At 42.1% G+C, this 26,239-nt stretch overlaps 1 protein-coding gene across 6 annotated transcripts in view; it reads right to left on the bottom strand.

Moving 5' to 3' along the window:
• Positions 1 to 26,239, bottom strand: part of atp8a1 (ATPase phospholipid transporting 8A1) — a 193,421-nt gene that overhangs the window by 65,626 nt on the left and 101,556 nt on the right. For all 6 annotated transcript variants that reach the window (XM_031798420.1, XM_031798419.1, XM_031798418.1 and 3 more), the window contains 4 exons: positions 16,934 to 17,006; positions 6,129 to 6,234; positions 4,510 to 4,592; positions 1,466 to 1,515 (listed from right to left, as the gene is read on the bottom strand). In XM_031798420.1, coding sequence (XP_031654280.1) covers positions 1,466 to 1,515; positions 4,510 to 4,592; positions 6,129 to 6,234; positions 16,934 to 17,006 — 312 coding nt within the window. The remainder of the gene's footprint in view (positions 1 to 1,465; positions 1,516 to 4,509; positions 4,593 to 6,128; positions 6,235 to 16,933; positions 17,007 to 26,239) is intronic.

Consider the following 26,239-nt stretch of genomic DNA (forward strand, 5'->3'; position numbering starts at 1 on the left):
GAGAGAGAAAACATGACCACCTCCTGTAACTAGGAGAGAGAAAACATGACCACCTCCTGTAACTAGCAGACAAAACATGACCACCTCCTGTAACTAGCAGACAAAACATGACCACCTCCTGTAACTAGCAGAGTCAGAACATGACACCTCGTGTAACTAGCATAGTCAGAACATGACACCTCGTGTAACTATCAGACAAAAAACATGACCACCTCCTGTAACTAGCAGACAAAACATGACCACCTCCTGTAACTAGCAGACAAAACATGACCACCTCCTGTAACTAGCAGACAAAACATGACCACCTCCTGTAACTAGCAGAGTCAGAACATGACACCTCGTGTAACTAGCAGAGTCAGAACACGAACACCTCGTGTAACTAGCAGAGTCAGAACACGAACACCTCGTGTAACTAGCAGAGTCAGAACACGAACACCTCGTGTAACTAGCAGTCAGAACACGAACACCTCGTGTAACTAGCAGAGTCAGAACACGAACACCTCGTGTAACTAGCAGAGTCAGAACACGAACACCTCCTGCAACTAGCAGAGACAAAACATGACCACCTCATGTACCAAGAGAGATAAAACATGACCACCTCCTGTAACTAGGAGAGACAAAACATGACCACCTCCTGTAACTAGGAGAGACAAAACATGACCACCTCCTGTAACTAGGAGAGACAAAACATGACCACCTCCTGTAACTAGGAGAGGATGTTTGAATGTTTGAAGAAGTGCAATATTTACCTGGAGCTAACGCTACAGATAGCACTACTGGGTGTATATACGTTCAGAACTTTTGTCAAACAGTACAGTTAAAAATATATGGCAAAATAGAAACCAAACTGGATGGTCGACAGAGATAGATGGGAGGGGTTGACATTAGCTAAAGGATGGGATTAAAAACAAACAAAATAATTATTGTAAAATACATTGTGTCCGTAAAATTGATAATGTATGTATATAAACTGGAAGAAGAAGCATAAGTGTTGTTGTCCCTTAATTTACTCCAATTATGTGAGGCGTGGTAGGGTTAGGGAAAAATAAAAGGGAAATATATTTATAAATGCTAATAATAATTTAAAAAATAACTATTATCCCCTACTGTAAGTAGCAGAGACAGAACATTTGTGAAAGTAAAATATATCACACCTTTGTATTAACCGAGGCACAGTACCGGACCATGTTTAAACATCCATAACACGTGTCAAACTCATGCAGGTTTTCACTCCTCCTTTGTACTTGATTGATCAAATAAGGTGACTGATTAGTAAGGAACTCCCCTCGTGTGGTTGTCGAGGTCTTAATTGAAAGGTAAAACGAAAAGCCAGCAGACACTCGGCCCTCTGTGGAATGAGTTTGATAGCCCTGCTCTAAATGAAGACATCTGCAGTTCATTTAGAAGTAGAACCAACAGATTCAGGGGGAACTTTAAGAGTGGATGGAATGAAATGAAGCCGTACCTGGTGAACTCTAGAACATGGAGCAGTTCATACTTCTCCTCGGCTCCAAGCTGAAAACAAAACAACAGACAGAGAGAGTAAGTCAGTCATTGCACTTTAAGTCATTGACTCTAAACTCGCCTTCTTTTATCACTTTTCACTATGAAAGTAACCCAACGCTACATTTTTGACCCTTGTCTAATCTTAATTGAACTAAATTGTGCTCAGACAGCCCGCCCAGCTCAGATGTTATAAATTGTCAAGACCACCAGTTACAATTGCCGATGATTACATGTGCGTCAAGGGGCTTTCGCCCGCCTAATAAAAGGTGAGGACCGAGACAAATGTCTTGGAAATGTCGTACTCTGGAGAAATATTTGAAGAGGGCTTAGGCTTCCGTGCCGGCCTACCTCCTCCCTAAGTGCAATCATCAGGTTAGCCAACTACAAGAAACAAAGTGCCCTTAGGTTAGAGAGGGACGTGTTCACAGACGTAATCGCGTACCCGTAATCTAATTAAGTCATTTAGAAGAGTTGTTATTTTCCATGACAGGGCCTGTGCTCTAGCTACATGAAAGGACCTGGATCGAAATACATAATCATTTTTTCCCCCTCCAAATAAACTTTACCCAAGTTTGATTGAACTTGCCAATGCAATGGTCACAGAAGTACAAACCCCTCCCATCTGTCACTCCAGGCAGGCGCAGTCAAACGCTCAAAGCAGGGCTCTATGTATTGCATTCTTTGTATTAAAGTGCATTGATTGTGTCATTTTTATGCTGATCTCACAAAATACATTTCCATGTATATAACTGTATATAGCCTCATTACTGTTATTTTGTTGTTTTACTTTAGTTTATTTTGTAAATATTTTCTTAACTATTTTCTTAACTACATTGTTGGTTAAAAGGGCTTGTAAGTAAGCATTTTACGGTACAAATTTGATTTGATTTGTAAATGGACAAAAAAGAATGCATCGTAAGTACTTGAAAGAAAACAAATCCTACTTGAACCCAGGTCTGCTCCACCGTACATTGGTCCGACCCTCAAGTATTTCCCGTCTCTCACAAAGGATGCATCCCAAATGGCACTCATTTCCCTTTATAGTGCACTGTTTTTGACCAGGACCCATAAGGGTATGGTCAAAAGCAGTGCACTATAAAGTGAATAGAGTGCCAAATGTTGAGATGAAGCCTCAAGACATGTAATCAGACAGAGGCCTCAAAGTGCCGAGTGATTGTCATAGCGACAAGCTCCTTGATGATATTTTACAGTGAGAGAGAGCACTCGTCTGAGCTCTGAGGGACAATAGAGGTGTTCTGTGTTTACACAAAAAGCACAGCGTCTGTCCCTGTAGTGGCTAAACAAAGGCCTTCATTCCCAGTGTATAGTGAAGAAAAATAAGCCTAATTATTGTGTTGTATACGGAATGCCGAGCTATTTCTCCTTTGAAACATTTTGCAATGCTATTTCTACCAGGGATGGGCATTTGAAATGATTTCACTATTCGAATAATATACACTATATATATAAACAAAAGTATGTGGACACCCCTTCAAATTCAGCTATTTCAGCCACACCCGTTGCGTACAGGTGTATATAATTTGGGCACACAGCCATGCAATCTCCATAGACAAACATTGGCAGTAAAATGGTCTTACTGACCTTTAACATGGCACCGTCATAGGATGTCATAGGATGTCACCTTTCCAATAAGTCAGTTCGGCACATTTCTGCCCTGCTAGAGCTGCCCCGGTCAACTTTAAGTGCTGTTATTATAATGAGGAAACGTCTAGGAGCAACAATGACTCAGCCGCGAAGTGGTAGGCCACACAAGCTCACAGAACGGGACCACCGAGTGCTGAAGCGCGAAGCATGTAAAAATCGTCTGTCCTCGGTTGCAAACTCACTACCGAGTTCCAAACTGCCTCTGGAAGCAACATCAGCACAAGAACTGTTCTTCGGGAGCTTCATGAAATGCGTCTCCATGGCCAAGCAGTTTGTTTGCGGATGCCAGGAGAAGGCTACCTTCCCAATGCATAGTGTCAACTGTAAAGTTTGGTGGAGGAGGAATAATGGCCTGCAGGTTTTTTCATGGTTCAGGCTAGGCCCCTTAGCTTCAGTGAAGGGAAATATTAGCGCTACATCATACAATGATATTCTAGACGATTCGGTGCTTCCAACTTTGTGGCAACAGTTTGGGGAAGATCCTTTCCTGTTTCAGCATGAAAAATCCCCCATGCACAAAGCGAGGTTCATACAGAAATGGTTTCTCGAGATCGTTGTGGAAGAACTTGACTGGCCTATTTATCATACCATCTGCTAGGGCCAGTCTTGACTGCATCAAATCATTGTAAAGAAGCTAGCAAGCTACAGTAGCCAGCTAGTTAGCTTAAGTAGCAAGTCTAACTATTTTGCTGCACTCCCCACACTGGTCTACAACAAATCCATTTATATGAAACAACAGCCTACCTGTTGGTTGATCATTGTAGCCTACTCCTCATTAAGCCAACTTAATTCCTTAATTTTAATTCCATTTTGCATTGATTAGAATCTCCCACTTTACATGGAGTGTTTGACTGTAGCATCGCTTTGATTGGACAGTAACAACAAGGTAAACGTGTGAAACGTGAATAGGCTACTGATGCTTTTTTATTTATTTGTATTATTATTTTTTAAATGGGGCACAGCGTCATGAAACTGTTGTTTTACTAAAATGTCAAATGTAATGGTCTATCCTTGTAGGTTATGTAGCAATGTCACATAGAAAAATGTTGCCTTTTCATTGTTAATCAGAGCACTATTACTAGAACGCTCTGCACACAATGACCGTAGCCTTTCAGTACTGGGCAATGTTTGGCAGGCCTACCTTGCACACAAGTGGTACTGTAGATGGGTGAGTTACCACCTTACAATGTATAGAGCTTTAAGAGCTACAGAACAGCAGTGAAAGGCACAATAGCATTGTGTTCATTTTCATTATCAGACTTTATTTTGTTAATACCATAGAAATAGAATCACTAGAATAAGAATTATATTTATATGTATTCTGCTGCATCTACTTACCGCTTGAATGATGACACTGTCTGGGGTTCTACCGGAGAACACAAAGCCCAGGTTCGCTGCTGCCCTCACCAGAGCCCCTTCGTCTGCATAACCAGAGGAGAGCCCAAGTTAGGGTTGGAGATGAGAGGTGCACCAGAACAGTAACAAGTATCACAGAGACATGAGATGACCAAGACAGTTGGGGTCTAACTAAGCACTAAGAATTTTGTTCTAGACCGCAAAAATGATCATACAGTTGTTTATAAACGAGTGCTACAACCACTTTGTACATACGGAAAGTATTTAGAACGCTTCCCTTTTTCCACAGTGTTACGTTAAAGCCTAATCCTAAAACGGATTAAATTATTTATTCCCCTCATCAATCTACACACAAATCAGCCATAATGACATAGCAAAAACTGAATGCCAAGACTGTGCAAAGCTGTCAAGGCAAATGGTGGCTACTTTGAAGAACCTCAAATATAAAATATATTTAGATTTGTTTAACACTTATTTGGTTACTACATGATTCCATATGTGTCATTTCATAGCTTTGATGTCTTCACTATTATTCTACAATGTAGAAAATAGTAAAAATAAAGAAAACCCTTGAAATTAGTAGGTGTGTCCAAACTGCACGTGCACACACACACTATTTTATATTGTATTGTCTTCCCTGTCAAAATAAAGGTTAAATAAAATAGTGACATTCTATCCATTCATCACATCTCCTCTTTTTGTCTGGATCACAAGGAAACAAGGCCAGAGTGGAGAATGCACTCTTAATTATGAAAAGTGGATAGGTTCTGCAGATTCACTGAGGTAAGCGCCACTTTAAATATTTCAAATGAACAAGCTCTACTTAGAGGGGGGGTGGGGGAGACAACCCTGGCAGATCAAATGAGGAGGATGCTTCAGAGGACCTTGTATTTCCCTGGGTCGTGTTCATCAGTGTGTAACGTTGCAACAGAACACAAAAATGAGCGGTTCTTATGGGACCGGTCAAGGTAGTGCCTAAATATTTTGGTCCGTTTTCTTCCGTTTGGTGCCTCTTGAACCACTTCAAAACATCTAGCCTTGGTGCCTGTTGAACATGACCCTGCTCTCTACCACTACAAAACACCTAGCCTTGTTGGCTCAAATAATATAAAGTCAGATTGGCCTTGTATAATATAATAGAGAATACTCAGGGTTAATGTGCATCCTTTTGTATTGTTCAGATGTCTGTTCCACTCCTGCACAACGAAATTGCTGTCTTTTGTATACTGGTCACATCCCAGTTTGTGTCACTCCCATCTTCAATAAGGTATTGATGTCATTAGTTGATATCAATGTGATGGTGTTGTCATATGTCTGCAGACGATACTGAGGTTTGAGGGGCTTTGCAAACAATGAGACTTAGGAACACAGGAAATTGAGGCATGACAATATAAGTGGTCGCCTAGAGACAGCCATTTATTCAAACGTCAACTGGAGATCCTTTGCTTCTGTATTCTTATATTTGATTGGTAGATTGACTGACGGACGTTTGGTGACGGACCTGGCATTTCAAGCTATCATAAGGCTGTTAAAAGGCTATTAAGAGTGGTTATAAGACTTTTACAGTGCAGTGCTGTGAGGTCAGGACTGGTGGGCCGTACCTGGTGAGGCAGCCTGGTAGACGATCGTATCGTCGGTGCGCTCGGGGACGGCCGTGTGACAGATGGCCAACATGGTCATGAAGTCCAGGATGACAGGAGCAGTGGGCTGCAGAGGGACAGGGAGGGAGGGGAAGAGAGTGAAAGAGGCAGGGAGGGAGAGTGAGGAGAACAGGGAGAATGAGAAAGGGGAGGGAGCGAGCGAGAGTGAGGAGACATCATTAGAGAGCATGACCAATTACCACTGGAAAATGATCACAAGACACCTGCAAATAATAGCCTATATTGACCGACTGATGATGAAACTGAATAAGACACTGGAAATCTCTTGCCTATATCTGTAATTTCTTTATGGGAATAACTCTACACTCAATGGACTTGTCGGTCCCAGGCAATAATGACAAGTATAAACATTAAGTCCACAAGACTGCTTCGTCATATCTTCTGTTCCTTCAAGAGCATATGTAGTAGTGTACGTTGAGTTCATGAGCTGTTGCACAGTGCTGGGTTAGGAGTAGGGCTGCATCCCAAATGTACATGTTAGTCATTTAGTAGACACTCTTATCCAGAGCGCCTTACAGTAGTGAGTGCCTATATTTACATACTTTTTTCCCGTACTGGTCCCTGTGGGAATCAAACCCACAACCCTGGCGTTGCAAGCACCATGCTCTACCAACTGAGCTACACGGGACAGAGCCAAATCGCACCCTATTCCTTACATAGAGCACTACTTACAACAGGAATAGGGTGCCATTTGGTATGCAGCCAGGGTTAAGGCAGAGAGAGTGGTGGAGCTGGAGGGCTGGTTGATGCAACTGGAGCTGGTTGATGCTACTGAGGCTCCGATCTGGGCTGAGATTGAATGAACACCAGCCCGGTGTCATTGACCTCAGCCAAGAATGACAACAAAACCCCAAAGCAACAGCATGGATCTACAGTAGGGTGTAGTTAGTCAACAGCATGGATCTGCAGTAGGGTGTAGTTAGTCAACAGCATGGATCTACAGTAGGGTGGGGTTAGTCAACAGTGTGGATCTGCAGTAGGTTAGGGTTAGTCAACAGCGTGGATCTGCAGTAGGGTAGGTTAGTCAACAGCATGGATCTGCAGTAGAGTGTAGTTAGTCAAAGGCATGGATCTACAGTATGGTAGAGTTAGTAAACAGCGTGAATCTGCAGTAGGTTAGGGTTAGTCAACAGCGTGGATCTGCAGTAGGGTATGGATGGTCAACAGCATAGGGTGTGGTTAGTTTACTGGCTTCCAGTAGAGTATACTGTACATATTCAGAATATAAACAGGTATTGGTACGGACCCTGTATATAGCTTACTACGGGTTTTCTTATTTTATATACACAGTAAATTCGGAAAGTATTCAGACCCCTCAACTTTTTCCACATTTTATGTTATGCTACAGGCTTATTCTAAAATGAATTTAAAACATGTTTTTCAATCATCAGTCAACACACAATAATAACAAAGCAAAAACAGTTGACGCTACAAGCTTGGCACACCTTTCTTTGGGAAGTTTATCCAATTCTTCTCTGCAGATCCTCTCAAGCTCTGTCAGGTTGCTGAACATCTACTTTCAGGTCTCTCCAGAGATGTTCAATCAGGTTCAAGTCCGGGTTCTAGCTGGGCAACTCAAGGACATACAGAGACTTGTCCCGAAACCACTCTTGCATTATCTTGGCTGTGTGCTTAGGGTCATTGTCCTGTTGGAAGGTGAATCTTCACCCCAGTCTGAGGTCCCGAGTGCTCTGGAGCATATAAATTTTTTTTTTAAATCCGGCATCTCTCTGGACTTCGCTCCATTAATCTGTCCCTCGATCCTGACTAGTCTCCCAGTCCCTGCAGCTGAAAAACATCCCCACAGCATGATGCTGCCACCATGCTTCACCGTAGGGATGGTGCCAGGTTTCCTCCAGATGTGATGCCTGGCACTCTGGCCAAAGAGTAGAATCGTGGTTTCATCAGACCAGAGAATCTTGTTTGTCATGGTCTGAGAGTCTTATGTGCCTTTTGGCAAACTCCAAGTGGGCTGTCATGTACCTTTTACTGAGGAGTGGCTTCCGTCTGGCCACTCTACCATAAAGGCCTGATTGGTGGAGTGCTGAAGAGATTGTTGACCTTCTGGAAGGTTCACTGCGCACGCACACACACGTATCAAAAGTTCAGACACACCTGCTCATTCAAGGGTTTTTATACATTTGTACTATTTTCTACATTGTAGAATTATAGCTAAGACAAAAACAATGAAACAGAATCATGTAGTATGCAAGTCTTAAAACATATCAAAATATATTTTATTTGAGATTCAACGTAGCCACCCTTCGCCTTGACAGCTTTGCACACTTGGCATTCTCTCAACCAGCTTCACCTGGAATGCTTCTCCAACAGTCTTGAAGGAGTATCCAAATATGCTGAGCACTTGATGGCTTCTTTTCCTTCACTCTGCGGTTCCACTTATCCCAAACTCTCTCAATTGGGTTGAGGTCGGGTGACTGGAGGCCAGGTCATCTGATGCAACACTCCTTCACTCTCCTTCTTGGTCAAATAGCCCTTAAAACAGCCTGGAGGTGTGTTGGGTCATTGTCCTGTTGAAAAACAAATGATAGTCCCACTATGCGCAAACCAGAGGGGATTGCGTATCGCTGCAGAATGCTGTGGTAGCCATGCTGGTTAAGTGTGCCTTGAATTCTAAATAAATCACTGACAGTGTCACCAGCAAAGCATCCCCACACCTCCTCCTCCATGCTTCACGGTGGGCACCACACATATGGAGATCATCTGTTTACCTACTCCGCGTCTGAAAGATACGGCGGTTGAACCAAAAATCTCAAATTTGGACTCAGACCAAAGGACAGATTTCTTACTGGTCTAATGTCCATTGCTCATGTTTCTAGGCCCAAGCAAATCTCTTCTTATTGGTGTCCTTTTGTAGTGGTTTCTTTTCAGCAATTTGACCATGAAGCCCCGATTTACGCAGTCTCCTCTGAACAGTTGATGTTGAGATGTGTCTTACTTGAACTCTGAAGCATTTATTTGGGCTGGATGAGAGAATGGCAAAAGTGTGCAAAGCTGTCTTTAAGGATAGGTACTTTGAAGAATCTCAAATATAAAAACGTATTTTTTTTGTTTAACACTTGTTTTGGTTACTACATGATTCTGTGTGTTATTGCATAGTTTTGATGTCTTCACTATTATTCTACAATGTAGAACATGGTAAAAAGATAGAAAAACCCTGGAATGAGTTGGTGTCCAAACTTTTGACTGGTACTGTATATATACACACAAACAAATATTTATATTAGCTATACTATTTTGATATTATGTAAGTTAAGCATTTCACTGTTAATTGTGCATTTGACAAAACTTGAAAACCATAAAGGATGATATTTTCTGAAGGAAAACAGTGTTAGCTTCAGATCTCTGAATAGCATACATATAAATCATAAAAAATGAAAGCCTCCACTTATGTACTTCTTGTTCTGACAATCTGTATTTCAGCTACTCCTCATTTGTACCAAGAACTTCTCTATCATATGAAAACTCAAAGAAGGATTTGCCTATAAAAAAACAAACACTTCACACATTTGATTACTGCTGCTTTTGTCATTATTGTCCTCGTGTCTGTGATGCAAGCTCTTTGAAGAGATATCGCCAGGCGGGGAACAGAGGAGCGATAAAAGAATAAAGCTGGAGAAAAATCAAAGGCCTTCTTCCAAATGAGAGTACACAGAGACTTTTACAGACCAGGTGGCTGTTTGGCCGCTCCGTCACAGCAGAATGCTAAATCTGGTTTGGGTGACAGGTAGGGATCGCTGCAGAAGGGGTGTATGTGTGTGTGTGCGCGCATGTGTTTATGGCAGAACAGGGTGATGGTCACCTAAGAGGACAGAGAGGCCACTACAGACAGCTCCAATGTTCTGATTAGATGTGACAGCTAATAGAACCGACGCGACACTACTGGCTCGGCCCATGGCCCCCTGTGGGCACCTTTGCAGCCTAATCTGTGTCATGGTGCCAGTGACAGATACTCATTGCTTCGGACGTGACCGATGCTGGAAGTTTAGCGGGACTTGCAGGAAGTCGTGTAAAGGGATTCTGCCTCCATCTCCCTGCCTTTTATCTCAGAGCACTAAGCAAACCAACCAGACACAGGCTGCAAACCAACCAGACACAGGCTGCATCCCAAATAGCACCCTATTCCCCTTTATAGTGCACTACTTTTGACCAGAGCCCATAGGTTGCACTATAAAGGGAAGGGCTGGGAATTGCCAGGGACCTCAAGATACAATATCATACTTTGGTGCTGATACGATATATGTATTGCGATTCTCAATGTATTGCGATTGGATATTGTGATTCAAACATATTGCTCACCACGTGTCTGCTGCAGAGGAACAGAGAGCCATAACTCGTTTTGATCAGTCAGGGAAATAAAAGTTGGCTTCTTATTTTTTTTTTTAAAGATGGAAAACAAGCTATGAAGGAAAGATTCTGGAGTTTTGGTGCAGGTAAAGCCAACTAGCTCAAAAATATTGTGATAGTCAAAACTACACGATATATTGTAAAAAATAATATACCGATATGTAACTATATCGATTCCCCCCACCCCCCTCTCACTAATATAGGGAGCCATTTGGGACAGCTAGACAGACTATTCCACGGCCTGAAAACATGACTCGAGAATTTGCTGCTGTATCCACAGGGTTTCCCACAAACAGCCAGGGGCTGAGTTAAACTGTTGTCAATGGCTGGGATTCATTGTGTTTAAAATGTGACCTCCGAGTACAGTAAGCCAAACACAGATGGGCAAAGGAGGAAGTGTTTGAATGTAGTGCATGGAAGAGGTGCTACGGTAAGGCTATCAGCCGTTTTAGCAGCTTTAGCACAGGTTTGCTGGTTTACGATCCCAGGTCAAATCTACTAATGTTGAGGCACTTAAACCCAAAACGACCTCAAGGGGCAAAGTACTGTGGCTGGCCCTGTGCTCTCTCGAATATGGTAGTGTTAACAGCAGAGCAGAATATACATTTCCGATGCATTAGTTAGAGGTCGAAATGAACGATTAATTAGGGCTGATTTCAAGTTTTTATATCAATCTGTAATCTGCATTTTTGGACACCGATCATGGCCGATTACATTGCACTCCACGAGGAGACTGCGTGGCGGGCTGACTACCTGTTATACAAGTGCAGCAAGGAGCCAAGATAAGGTGCTAGCTAGCATTAAATGTATCTTATAAAATACAATTAATCTTAACAATCACTAGTTAACTACACATGGTTGATAATATTACTAGTTTATCTAGCTTGTCCAGCATTGCATTTTAATCGATGCGGTGTCTGTTAATTTATTATTGAATCACAGCCTACTTAACAAGCGTATTCGCGAAAAAAGCACTGTCGTTGCACCAATGTGTACCTAACCATAAACATCAACGCCTTTCTTAAAATCAATACACAAGTATATATTTTTTAAACCTGCATATTTAGTTAATATTGCCTGCTAACATGAATTTCTTTTAACTAGGGAAATTGTGTCACTTCTCTTGGGTTCTGTGCAACAGAGTCAGGGTATATGCAGCAGTTTGGGCCACCTGGCTGAATGCAAACTGTGTGAAGACCATTTCTTCCTAACAAAGACAGCCAACTTCGCCAAACGAGGGATGATTTAACAAAAGCGCATTTGCGAAAAAGCACAATCATTGCACGAATGTACCTAACCATAAACATCAATGCCTTCCTTAAAATCAATACACAGAAGTATATTTATTTAAACCTGCATATTTAGTTAAGAAATTAATGTTAGCAGGCAATATTAAATTAGGGAAATTGTGTCACTTTTCTTGCGTTCATTGCACTCAGAGTCAGGGTATATGCAACAGTTTGGGCCACCTGGCTAATTTGCCAGAGTTTCACGTGCTTGAAGCATTGCAAAGAGCTGCTAGCAAACGCAGGAAAGTGCTGTTTGAATGAATGCTTACGAGCCTGCTGCTGCCTACTACCTCTGTCAGACTGCTCTATCAAATCATTCCTGCGTCGGTTCTATTAGCTGTATTGCTGTTTATGACTTCAAGCCGATCAACTCCCGAGATTAGGCTGGCAATACTAAAGTACCTATTAGAACATCCAATAGTCAAAGGTATATGAAATACAAATGGTATAGATAGAAATAGTCCTATAATAACTACAACCTAAAACTTCTTACCTGGGAATAATGAAGACTCATGTTAAAATGAACCACCAGCTTTCATATGTTCTCATGTTCTAAGCAAGGACCTTAAACGTTAGCTTTTTTACATGGCACATATTGCACTTTTACTTTCTTCTCCAAAACGTTGTTTTTGCATTATTAACCCAAATTGAACATGTTTCATTATTTATTTGAGACTAAATTTATTTTATTTATGTATTATATTAAGTTAAAATAAAAAAAAGTGTTCATTGTTCATTCAGTATTGTTTTAATATATATATATAAAATATATATTAAAAAATTTAAAAAATTTAAAAAATCATAAAATCGGACAACCTCTAGTATTAGTTAGACAAATAAAGTTGTTTTAGTAGAAGTACAACTAAGGCACCATATTCTGGTTAAGGTTGACTCAGGTGTTCAAGAACAAGGAAGAGGACGCTGGTAAAATGAATGACAGCACCACCAATTCTACAAAGCAGGTTCAACTCCTGTGCTTTATGGAAGAGAGCTTTCATTCTCTACATGAGTGGCATCACATCACAACCTCTCCACACATGAAAAGGTCTCTTCAAATACCACAGGGGGTAAAAGAAAAATAACAAATAAGTTTTCCATCCAAGCTTATCAAATATATATATCTCCAAAAGAGAAGAAACACCAATAGCTCCCATACAAATACTGTTAATTAATTAATTAGGCCTAATTAATATAATACCGCCAGCGACCACTTCATTATCATCAACAAATCCTTACAGGGGATTGTGATTTACAAACAAGGAACCAGCGCTTGTTCACTTTGTATGTAATTAGCGCTCAGAGTTGGCAACACACTACAGATATCTATATGCCATTAAAACGGATCCTACCCACAAACTCATTAACGGCGCCGAGGAGTTTGTGCTGTCACAACACAGCAAACATCACAGCAGGATTACATAGTCTCCCCGGGCGACACCGTGCTAGCTAGCCACGTAATCAGAAGTGACATCCTGCCTCCTATGCCGTCTGGTGACCCGATGACTCAACAGGCCAATCAATCATGGCTTTTTATCCATCTCGCTTCTCACAGACAGAGCGATACACAGCTACGCTACAGGAGGTGGTTGCTGCCTTTGAGTGAATCCAGTGTTTGCAGGATTGAGGCAAATTTATTTTACGTAGTTTTTTGAAGTTGAATAGCATGACACAGACTTGAACAAGGCGTGGAAGATAAAGTATGGCCACCTGCCTCTATGAATTCCACAAATAATATACGCTGTATAGCAAATGTTTTTATCCAGGCCACTTAGTGCCCAGCATGTGAAATGTTTTGTATGGGTGGCCCCAGCGGGAATCGAACTCAAAACCAAAGGGCCATGCTCTGCCAACTCAGCGACAAAAGGACCACAGTCAAGCAGTCAATCCCCCAACCCCACATGTGGATGTTTCAAAGGGACCACCAGAGTAAGATGGGAATAGATAAGCTCAGCAAAAAAATAATCTCACTGTCGACTGCATTTATTTTCAGCTAACTTAACATGTGTTCATACAAATATTTACACAAAGAGATTCAACAACAGACAAACTGATCAAGTTCCACAGACATGTGACTAACAGAAATATAATAATGTGTCCCTTAACAAAGGGGGGGGAATGCACCAGATTTGCCAGTTCTTGCTGTGAGATGATAGCCCACTCTTCCACCTAGGCACCTGCAAGTTCCCGGACATTTCTGGGGGGGAATGGCCCTGGCCCTAGCCCTCACCCTCCGATCCAACAGGTCCCAGATTTGGGCTCTTCGCTGGCCATGGCAGAACACTGACATTCCTGTCTTGCAGGAAATCAAGCACAGAACGAGCAGTATGCATGTTCATTCATTGTTTATGGTTCATTGAACAAGCATTGGAAACAGTGTTTAAACCCTTTACAATGAAGATCTGTGGAGTTATTTGGATTTTTACGAATTATCTTTGAAAGACAGGGTCCTGAAAAAGGGACGTTTCTTTTTTTGCTGAGTTTATTTAGGGTCATATAAATTCAGTTAAATGTTTTGCCTGATTCAATTTTGTTTTGTCTATTTTCTCTGTTTTGTTGATCCAGGTTACCATTTCAGGTTTTTGCTCTCAGAAATCACACTTTTTTTCAAATATAAAAAATAAATTTGATGTTGAGGACATAACAATGCTTAAACCACATCAAGACACCACTTAATGTTCTACTAAGCTAACATATGGAATTGTTTTAAGGATCATTTAGCTATAAAAAAATAAATTACCAAATTATTTGATGAAATGTTGAATTTGGCCTTACTGCTATTAGCCCATAGAAATGCATTGAATAACAGATTCATACATGGAAAAATAGTTAGTAAAACATTTTATCAAAAGGAAGTTGGTTTTCAAGTGTCTATATCGAAAAGATAATTTAAAAAAGTATTATGTTGTTTTTTTACCCATATTTAACAAACAAAAAATTGGCACTAAACTACTTCCATATAAACGGAGTGTACAAGACATTGGGAACGTATATCAATTCCTAGTTGGAGCATGGGATCTACAAGGTGTCGAAAGAATTCCACAGGGATGCTGGCCCATGTTGAATCCAATGCTTCTCACAGTTGTCAAGTTGGCTGGAGGTCCTTTGGGTGGTGGACCATTCTTCATACACACGGGAAATCACAGCAACGTTGCAGTTCTTGACACACAAACCGATGTGCCTGGCACCTACTAACATACCCCATTCAAAAGGCACTTCAATATTTTGTCATTGCCCATTCACCCTCTAAATGGCACATATACACAATCCATGTCTCGATTGTCAAGGCTTAAAAATCCTTCTTTAACGTCATTAGCATACTGGTTTTTGTCCGGAACTTCGGATGACTGACGTGACCAAAGTAAACTGCCTGTTACTCATGCCCAGAATCTAGGATATGCATATACTTGGTAGCATTGTATAGAAAACACTCTGAAGTTTCAAAAACTGTTAAAATAATGTCTGAGTATAACAGAACTGATATGGCAGGCAGAAACCCGAGGAAAATCCATTAGTATTTTTTATTTTTTTTAGTTCACAGGCCACTTCAATGCTTGCGATAGGAACTGCAATCTGGGTCCTATCCTATGGTTTCCACTAGATGTCAGTCTTTAGAAAGGGTTTCAGGCTTTAAAAAAAATGTTTAATGAGCAAATAGTTGGAAAAACTACAATGTGTCTCCCATTACAAATGTAGTCTTGTTGGAGCGTGAATGAGGTGCGTGCACTTTGTTATTTATCTTCCATGTTGAACATACTATTCTCTGTCTTAAATAGTATTGTTTATTTAGATATTAGAGTACCTGAGGATTAATTATAAACATCGTTTGACTTGTTTGGATGAACTTCACTGGTAACTTTTTGGATTCGTTTGTATGCATGTTGAACGAGTGGATTACTGAATCAAGCGCACCAACTAAATGGACATTTTTGGGATATCAAGAATGACTATCGAACAAAACAACCATTCATTGTGTAGCTGGGACCCTTGGGATTGCAAACAGAGGAAGATCTTCAAAGGTAAGTGATTTATTTAAATCGCCTTTTGTGATGCGTGTGCTGGTTGAAAAAGTATTGGTGTGGGGCGCTGTCCTCAGATAATCGCATGGTATGCTTTCGCCGTAAAGCCTTTTTGAAATCTGACAACGCTGTTGAATTAACAAGTAGTTTCGCTTTTAAATGATGTATGACACTTGTATTTTCATGAATGTTTAATATTACGATTTTTGTATTTTGAATATCGCACTCTGCAATTTCACCGGATGTTGTCATCCGGTTAAACAATGTTACCTAATATAATGTTTACATACCCTACATTATTCATCTCATATGTATACGTATATAATGTACTCTATATCATCTACTGCATCCTTATGTAATACATGTATCACTAGCCACTTTAACTATGCCACTGTTTACATACTCATCTCATATGTATATACTGCACTCAATACCATCTACTGTATCTTGCCTATGCCGCTCTGTACCATCACTCATTCATATATCTTTATGTACATATTCTTTATCCCCTTACACTTGTGTCTATAAGGTAGTAGTTTTGGAATTGTTAGCTAGATTACTTGTTGGTTATTACTGCATTGCCGGAACTAGAAGCACAAGCTTCTATTACAGCAATAAGGGATCACAGCTTTCACCTGGATTCACCTGGTCAGTCTATGGCATGGAAAGAGCAAGTGTTCAAGATGTACTGTATATACTGTACATACCACATTCATAAGTAGGAACAGGGTTCGGGGCAATTCAGTCCATTCAGGAAGTAAACTGAAATTCCAATTCTCCTCAAAGCTTTCCTATGACGACAATGTAGAATTTAAATTGGAATAACATAACTTGACAGAAACATTTATGAAATGCTTATGTATTGGTTATCAATGTGGTATGTACACACATATCTACCCAGTCAGTGAGGCACACTAAAGAACACAAAAGCAGGGTTGGGTTCATTAGGTACCAAGAGCAAGAAAACCGACAGCCACATGGATGGACAAAAAAAAAACACGCCTGACATCTCTCCTAACGTCCTCCTGCACACCCCGCCACTGCAAGTGGGTGGTGGGGAACCCTAGTTACTTACGTGATTACTTTGGAGGTTTTCCAGCAAGCTGGGGTCATTAAATCCGGCCTCCTCAGACGACTGTGTGCTGTGGCTGTGAATGAGAAAAAAGGACACTGGTGAAAAAAACTAACACTACACCGACAACACAAGAGCATAAGTAAAGAAAATAAAAACTGATCAAGTTTAGTAATTTTTTTAAATTCTCCAGAGAGTATGAAATAATTGGAGACTGCATTTAGAGTTTGTGTGTTGGGAATTATTTAAATTGCAGACAGATGTGAAGCTGGTCCAGAGGGCTTGTATATACAGTTACAGTGATGGCCAACAGGGATTCTGTACCATGTTGACAGTAAAAACAAAAAAACAAAAAACTTTGGGAAAGCCAGCAGCCACAGCTGGCCTGAAATGACTCCATAATGCACCAGACGCAGGGGAAACGGGAGAGGGGGTGGATTATTAAGTTGCGCAAGCCTGGAGTCCCTGGTGACTCTCAACTTCTGGGTAACATTAATTCATTTGCCTCCCACTCACACATGCAACCCCCATCCCCCTCCCCATCTCCAAGAATCCCTACATGACCTTTTGGTTTTATCTCAATAGAAACACAATGCAACAGAGTCGGGTTAAATTGGCAGAGAAGAAACCGTAACCAGACAAGAATCCTTGACAATAAGTATTTCTTTCAGCAGAAAAAATACTAAACAAAATACTAAATATTTAACAATCATACGGGAGTCACTACCGCAAGAAAACACAACTTTGTGTTGGTATTGACCATTTCGGGTAGGACAATTGACATATGTTCCACTTTTACAAATCACCGTTACAACAGCACTTTCCGTTGGCATTTTCAACAGATACAGTGCCTTGCGAAAGTATTCGGCCCCCTTGAACTTTGCGACCTTTTGCCACATTTCAGGCTTCAAACAAAAAACTGTATTTTTTTGTGAAGAAACAACAACAAGTGGGACACAATCATGAAGTGGAACGACATTTATTGGATATTTCAAACTTTTTAACAAATCATAAACTGAAAAATTGGGCGTGCAAAATTATTCAGCCCCCTTAAGTTAATACTTTGTAGCGCCACCTTTTGCTGCGATTACAGCTGTAAGTCGCTTGGGGTATGTCTATCAGTTTTGCACATCGAGAGACTGAAATTTGTTCCCATTCCTCCTTGCAAAACAGCTCGAGCTCAGTGAGGTTGGATGGAGAGCATTTGTGAACAGCAGTTTTCAGTTCTTTCCACAGATTCTCGATTGGATTCAGGTCTGGACTTTGACTTGGCCATTCTAACACCTGGATATGTTTATTTTTGAACCATTCCATTGTAGATTTTGCTTTATGTTTTGGATCATTGTCTTGTTGGAAGACAAATCTCCGTCCCAGTCTCAGGTCTTTTGCAGACTCCATCAGGTTTTCTTCCAGAATGGTCCTGTATTTGGCTCCATCCATCTTCCCATCAATTTTAAGCGGTGTTGCTTTTACGCCAAACATAACGTTTTGCATTGTTGCCAAAAAGTTCAATTTTGGTTTCATCTGACCAGAGCACCTTCTTCCACATGTTTGGTGTGTCTCCCAGGTGGCTTGTGGCAAACTTTAAACTACACTTTTTATGGATATCTTTAAGAAATGGCTTTCTTCTTGCCACTCTTCCATAAAGGCCAGATTTGTGCAATATACGACTGATTGTTGTCCTATGGACAGAGTCTCCCACCTCAGCTGTAGATCTCTGCAGTTCATCCAGAGTGATCATGGGCCTCTTGGCTGCATCTCTGATCAGTCTTCTCCTTGTATGAGCTGAAAGTTTAGAGGGACGGCCAGGTCTTGGTAGATTTGCAGTGGTCTGATACTCCTTCCATTTCAATATTATCGCTTGCACAGTGCTCCTTGGGATGTTTAAAGCTTGGGAAATCTTTTTGTATCCAAATCCGGCTTTAAACTTCTTCACAACAGTATCTCGGACCTGCCTGGTGTGTTCCTTGTTCTTCATGATGCTCTCTGCGCTTTTAACGGACCTCTGAGACTATCACAGTGCAGGTGCATTTATACAGAGACTTGATTACACACAGGTGGATTGTATTTATCATCATTAGTCATTTAGGTCAACATTGGATCATTCAGAGATCCTCACTGAACTTCTGGAGAGAGTTTGCTGCACTGAAAGTAAAGGGGCTGAATAATTTTGCACGCCCAATTTTTCAGTTTTTGATTTGTTAAAAATGTTTGAAATATCCAATAAATGTCGTTCCACTTCATGATTGTGTCCCACTTGTTGTTAATTCTTCAAAAAAATACAGTTTTATATCTTTATGTTTGAAGCCTGAAATGTGGCAAAAGGTCGCAAAGTTCAAGGGGGCCGAATACTTTCGCAAGGCACTGTATACACTCAGACATCTAGTAAGAATACGGTACATTAGATTGAAAAAGGTTCAGTAAAGGTTTTTAGATAACGTCAGCAGAAAGCCACATAAGACCAAGAAAAATGGAACTGGTCCTGTACATTGACAAAATATGTTTTTCTCAATAACACCCCAGAACAAAAGAGGATGAACATCTATTACACTTGTAAAAAAAAAAACATATGGTCTGGTCATAATCAAGAAATCTAATTGCAGCCAGGCTATGTTGGCTATGGTGAGTGCAATATGATTGGATGCAAAACCCTGAAAGCATAGAAGTGACACGTCTTGTCAGGATGCCTTTTAGCATTGCTACCAAATCTTGGGTGAATAGACTCTAGGCAGACAACAGTGGTTTACTACCTCCGGCAGAAATCGATTGATGATTATGTGATAAATAGGAGACAATGGATCAGGTCGGGATTAACAGGAATGTACCGTGGTTGCCATTAGCAACCATAATAAGTTACCTAAACCCAGGGGATGGATCGTTAAGGTTCTTAAGAGCCAAACGGCAATAGTCCTGTTAGTTCACCGCAAACAAATGTTGCTTTGGGAACAGGGGAGAAGGGAGAGAGCAATGCAATTATACCAGGGCTGTGGCAGATGTGTTATACCGAGAATAGATGTGGTGGAGTAGAGGGAATCTATCATACTCAGAGGCCTGTATTAAAATATGGCATGCAGGGAGAAAGCAATTTCTTCTGTTTCTCTCTCCTCCTGCCTGTCTAAGGAGGGATACAGAGAGACACAGGAGGGGCAGAACGCACCTCGCTTTATGGCTAATATTGTAGTGTTGAGTATGTGGTTCTCTCATTTAAATGCTGAATAGACTGGGCGCACGAGCCATCGCGCACATGTTGATTTTGTCCATCCACACCAGACGCGATCAGGACACGCAGGCTGAAATATCAAAACTAACTCTGAACCAACCATATTCATTTGGGGACAGGTCGAAACGCATGAAACATTCATGGCAATTTAGGTAGCTCGCATGCTGTTGCTAGCTAATCTATAAGCCAAGTTAAAACACAATTACCTATAAACAGACATGACTATAACACACGTAGCTCATAAACGAAGACCTAAAGTAGCCCACACACCTAGGCCAGAACAGCAACAGTAGATTCTAGTTTTAATAGAATCCACACCTACTCCAGGGGTTGGTAAAACATTTGTGCTAAAGGAACTCTGTTCAAGTTTTCCCACAAATAGGAAAAAAGGGACGTGATCGTGCCTCAATGTATGAAATTATTATTATTATCAAATACAAATCTCTTATTGGCTGAGTTGTAGTCAATTTGCAATGTACAAATTATTATAATTCTGTTCCACCCACCTCCCCGGCCATCCACTCCTACAAAAATCGTCCTGCGGCTGAATGTAGTTGCCTACCCCTGCTTTATCTAACCACCTACAGTGACTTGGGAAAATATTCAGACCCCTTGACTTTTTCCAAATTTTTTTACGTTACAGCCTTATTCGAAAATGGATTAAATATTTTTTCCCCCATCACTCCACACACAATACCCCATGACCAATCAAAAACTTTTTTTTTGAATTTTCTGCAAATGTTTTAAAATAAAACTGAAATACCTTATTTACATAAGTATTCAGACCCTTTGCTATGAGACTCAAAATTGAGCTCAGGTGCATCCTGTTTCCATTGATTATCCTTGACATATTTCTACAACTTGATTAGAGTCCACCTGTGGTCAATTCAATAGATTGGACATGATTTTGAAAGGCACACACACACACACCTGTCTGAATCAAATTTTATTTGTCACATACACATGATCGGCAGATGTTAATGCGAGTGTCGCGAAATGCTTGTGCTTCTAGTTCCAACAATGCATATTGACCGACGGCTATTTAATAACGTGACTGAAAGTTATCGGCTCACGGTTTACGTTGCAATGTCTATTTTTTAGACACTTTCAAAATAATTATCAACGAGTAATCTAACCTAACAATTCCAAAACTACTACCTTATACACACAAGTGTAAAGGGATAAAGAATATGTACATAAAGATATATGAATGAGTGACGGTACAGAACGGCATAGGCAAGATGCAGTAGATGGTATCGAGTACAGTATATACCCTACATTACTCATCTCATATGTGTATGTAAACATTATATTATGTGGCATTGTTTAAAGTGGCTAGTGAAACATTTTTACATCAATTTCCATTATTGAAGTGAGCTGGAGTTGAGTCAGTATGTTGGCAGCAGCCACTCAATGTTAGTGGTGGCTGTATAACAGTCTGATAGAATCTGTTTTTCAGTCTCTCGGTCCCTGCTTTGATGTACCTGTACTGACCTCGCCTTCTGGATGATAGCGGGGTGAACAGACAGTGGCTATGGTGGTTGTTGTCCTTGATGATCTTTATGGCCTTCCTGTGACATTGGGTGGTGTGGGTATCCTGGAGGACAGGATGCGTTGTGCAGACCTCACTACCCTCTGGAGAGCCTTACGGTTGTGGGCGGAGCATTTGCCGTACCAGGCGGTGATACAGCCCGACAGGATGCTCTCGATTGTGCATCTGTAGAAGTTTGTGAGTGCTTTTGGTGACAAGCCGAATTTCTTCAGCCTCCTGAGGTTGAAGAGGAGCTGCTGCGCCTTCTTCACAATGCTGTCTGTGTGGACCAATTCAGTTTGTCCGTGATGTGTACGCCGAGGAACTTAAAACTTTCTACCCTCTCCACTACTGTCCCGTCGATGTGGATAGGGGGGTGCTCCCTCTGCTGTTTCCTGAAGTCCACGATCATCTCCTTTGTTTTGTTGACGTTGAGTGTGAGGTTATTTTCCTGACACCACACTCCAAGGGCTCTCACCGCCTCCCCGTAGGCCATCTCGTTGTTGTTGGTAATCAAGCCTACCACTGTAGTTTCGTCCGCAAACTTCATGATTGAGTTGGAGGCGTGCATGGCCATGCAGTCGTGGGTGAACAGGGAGTACAGGAGAGGGCTCAGAACGCACCCTTGTGGGGCCCCAGTGTTGAGGATCAGCGGGGTGATGTTACCTACCCTCACCACCTGGGGGGCGGCCCGTCAGGAAGTCCAGTACCCAGTTGCACAGGGCGGGGTCGAGACCCAGGGTCTCGAGCTTGATGACGAGTTTGGAGGGTACTATGGTGTTAAATGCTGAGCTGTAGTCGATGAAAAGCATTCTCACATAGTTATTCCTCTTGTCCAAATGGGTTAGGGCAGTGTGGTTGCGTCTTCTGTGGACCTATTGGGGCGGTAAGCAAATTGGAGTGGGTCTAGGGTGTCAGGTAGGGTGGAGGTGATATGGTCCTTGACTAGTCTCTCAAAGCACTCCATGATGACGGAAGTGAGTGCTAGGGGGCGGTAGTCGTTTAGCTCAGTTACCTTAGCTTTCTTGGGAACAGAAACAATGGTGGCCCTCTTGAAGCATGTGGGAACAGCAGACTGGGATAAGGATTGATTGAATATGTCCGTAAACACACCCGCCAGCTGGTCTGCGCATGCTCTGGGGACGCAGCTGGGGATGCCGTCTGGGCCTGCAGCCTTGCGAGGGTTAACACGTTTAAATGTTTTACTCACGTCGGCTGCAGTGAAGGAGAGTCCGCAGGTTTTGGTAGTGGCAGTGGCACTGTATTGTACTCAAGGCGAGCAAAGAAGTTATTTAGTCTGTCTGGGAGCCAGACATCCTGGTCCGCGACGGGGCTGGTTTTCTTTTTGTAATCCGTGATTGACTGTAGACCCTGCCACATACCTCGTGTCTGCGCCGTTGAAATGCAACTCTACTTTTTCTCTATACTGACGCTTAGCTTGTTTGATTGCCTTGCGGAGAGAATAGCTACACTGTTTTTATTCGGTCATGTTTCCGGTCACCTTGCCCTGGTTAAAAGCAGTGGTTCGCGCTTTCAGTTTCGCACTAATGCTGCCATCAATCCACGGTTTCTGGTTTGGGAATGTTTTAATAGACGCTGTGGGTACGACATCGCCGATGCACTTTCTAATGAACTCGCTCACCGAATCAGCGTATTCGTCAATGTTGTTGTTGGACGCAATGTGGAACATATCCCAATCCACGTGATCGAAGCAGTCTTGAAGCGTGGAACCAGATTGGTCGGACCAGCGTTGAACAGACCTGAGTGCGGGAGCTTCCTGTTTTAGTTTCTGTCTGTAGGCTGGAAGCAACAAAATGGAGTCGTGGTCAGCTTTTCCGAAAGGAGGGTGGGGGAGGGCCTTATATGCGTCGCGGAAGTTATAATAACAATGATCCAGGGTTTTACCAGCCCTGGTTGCACAATCGATATGCTGATAGAATTTAGGGAGTCTTGTTTTCAGATTAGCCTTGTTAACATCCCCAGCTACAATGAATGCAGCCTCAGGATGTGGTTTCCAGTTTACATAGAGTCAAATAAAGTTTGTTCAGGGCCATCGATGTGTCTGCTTGGGGGGGTGGAATATATTCGGCTGTGATTATAATCGAAGAGAATTCCCTTGGCAGATAATGCGGTCGACATTTGATTGTGAGGAATTCTAAGTCAGGTGAACAGAAGAACTTGAGCTCCTGTATGTTGTTTTGATCACACCAAGTCTCGTTAGTCATAAGGCATACCCCCCGCCCCTCTTCTTACCAGAAAGATGGTTGTTTGTCGGCATGATGCGTGAAGAAACCAGCTGGCTGCACCGACTCCGATAGAGTCTCGAGTGAGCCATGTTTCAGTGAAGCAAAGAACGTTACAGTCTCCGATGTCTCTCTGGAATGCTACCCTTGCTCAGATTTCATAAACCTTGCTGTCAAGAAACTGGACATCGGCGAGTAGTATGCTAGGGAGTGGTGCACGATGTACCCGTCTCCGGAGCCTGACCAGAAGACCGCGTCGTTTGCCTCTTTTACGGCGACGTTGTTTAGGTTCGCCGGCTGGGATCCGATCCATTTTCCTGGGTGGAAGGCCAAACACAGGGTCGGCTTCGGGAAAGTCCTATTCCTGGTCGTAATGGTGAGTTGACGTTACTCTTATATTCAGTAGTTCCTACTGACTGTATGTAATGACACCTAAGATTACCTAGGGTACCAATGTAATAAATAACACATTAAAAAAAACTAAAATCCTGCATAGTTTCCGAGGAACGCGAAGCGAGGCGGCCATCTCTGTCGGCGCCGGATGTCACTATATAAGGTCCCACTGTTGACAGTGCATATCAGAGCAAAAACCAAGCCATGAGGTCAAAGGAATTGTCCGTAGAGCGCAGAGACAGGATTGTGTCGAGGCATAGATCTGGGGCAGGGTACCAAAAAAACTGTTGCAGCATTGAAGGTCCGCAAGAACACAGTGGCCTTCATCATTCTAAAAATGGAAGAAGTTTGGAACCACCAAGACTCTTCCTAGAGCTGGTCGCACGGCCAAGCAATCGGGGGAGAAGGGCCTTGGTCAGGGAGGTGACCAAGAACCCGATGGTCACTCTGTCAGAGTTCCTCTGTGGAGATGGTTGTCCTTCTGGAAGGTTCTCCCATCTCTGCAGCTCTCCACCAATCAGGCATTTACAGTAGACTGACCAGACGGAAGCCACTCCTCAGTAAAAGGCACATGACAGCTCGCTTGTAGTTTGCCAAGAGGCACCTACAAAAAGGACTCTCAGACGATGAGAAACTAGATTCTCTGGTCTGATGAACCCAAAATTCAACTCTTTGGCCTGAATGCCAAGCATCACGCCTGGAGGAAACCTGGCATCATCCCTATGGTGAAGAATTGTGGTGGTAGCATCATGCTGTGGGGATGTTTTACAGTGGCAGGGTCTTGGAGACTCATCAGGAGAGGGGAAAAATGAACGAAGCAAAGTACAGAGAGATCCTTGATGAAAACCTTCTCCAGAGCACTCAGGACCTCAGACTGGGGCGAAGGTTCACCTTCCAACAGGACAACAAGCCTAAGCACACAGCGAAGACAGCGCAGGAGTGGCTTCGGGACAAGTCTCTGAATGTCCTTGAGTGGCCCAGCCAGACCCCGGACTTGAACCCGATCAAACATCTCTGGAGAGACCTGAAAATAGCTGCCCATAGAGCTTAAGAGGATCTGCAGAGAAGAATGGGAGAAACTCCCCAAATACAGGTGTGCCAAGCTTGTAACTCCAACAAAGTACTGAGTAAATGGTCTGAATACTGTAAATGTGATATAATTTTTTAATTATATTTTGTCATTATGGGGTATTGCTTGTAGACTGATAAGGGGAAAAAAACAATTTAATCAATTTTAGAATAAGGCTGTAACCTAACAAAATGTGGAAAAAGTCAAGGGGTCTGAATACTTTCTTAATGCACTGTATATAGAAATGGAGCACTGAGGCAGTAAACAGAAAACTAAGCCCTTTGCCGAGACTGACAAAGCAATGGCATTACCGCCGCCCGAGTCCATCGGCTTTATGTGATTTCTGAGGCTAAAGCTGATCGTGAAGGATGGTCTGTTATTGATTACCTTCTACAGCCCAGCAGTGATCCATCCTGTCACTACAAGAACAAGAGCACTGGTTGTTCACACTCTGTATCTTTGGCCTCCTTACTAACTCAACAACAGCTATGTTACAGCATATTCTGTTTCTGTCACCAAGAAGCAACAGATGGGTCAATATCCAAAATGGCCGATGTGTGTTAACAGTTTCTCTGGACGGAATGGATTTTTCTTGGTGCTGAATGGGTCCAGAATTTCTTGGCTGCAACTGACAATGTTACAGGACAATTGCTCCCATCTGGCTCTAAGGACCATGAAAAAGAGCGCCAAATGATATGGTTTCCCACAGAGACAGTAAGTAATGTGTCTGTAAAGCTCATACCACAGATGGTCTAGAGATTGAAGAAGGGCAGCAGGTAGGCTGGAGTTTCATTTCCTTCTTCTCCAAAGAGGCTCACCTCATCTTTCCATGTTGTACACTCTAGGCACCGCC

This window comes from Oncorhynchus kisutch, linkage group LG19 (genome assembly GCF_002021735.2).
Source record: "Oncorhynchus kisutch isolate 150728-3 linkage group LG19, Okis_V2, whole genome shotgun sequence".
NCBI lineage: Eukaryota > Metazoa > Chordata > Actinopteri > Salmoniformes > Salmonidae > Oncorhynchus > Oncorhynchus kisutch.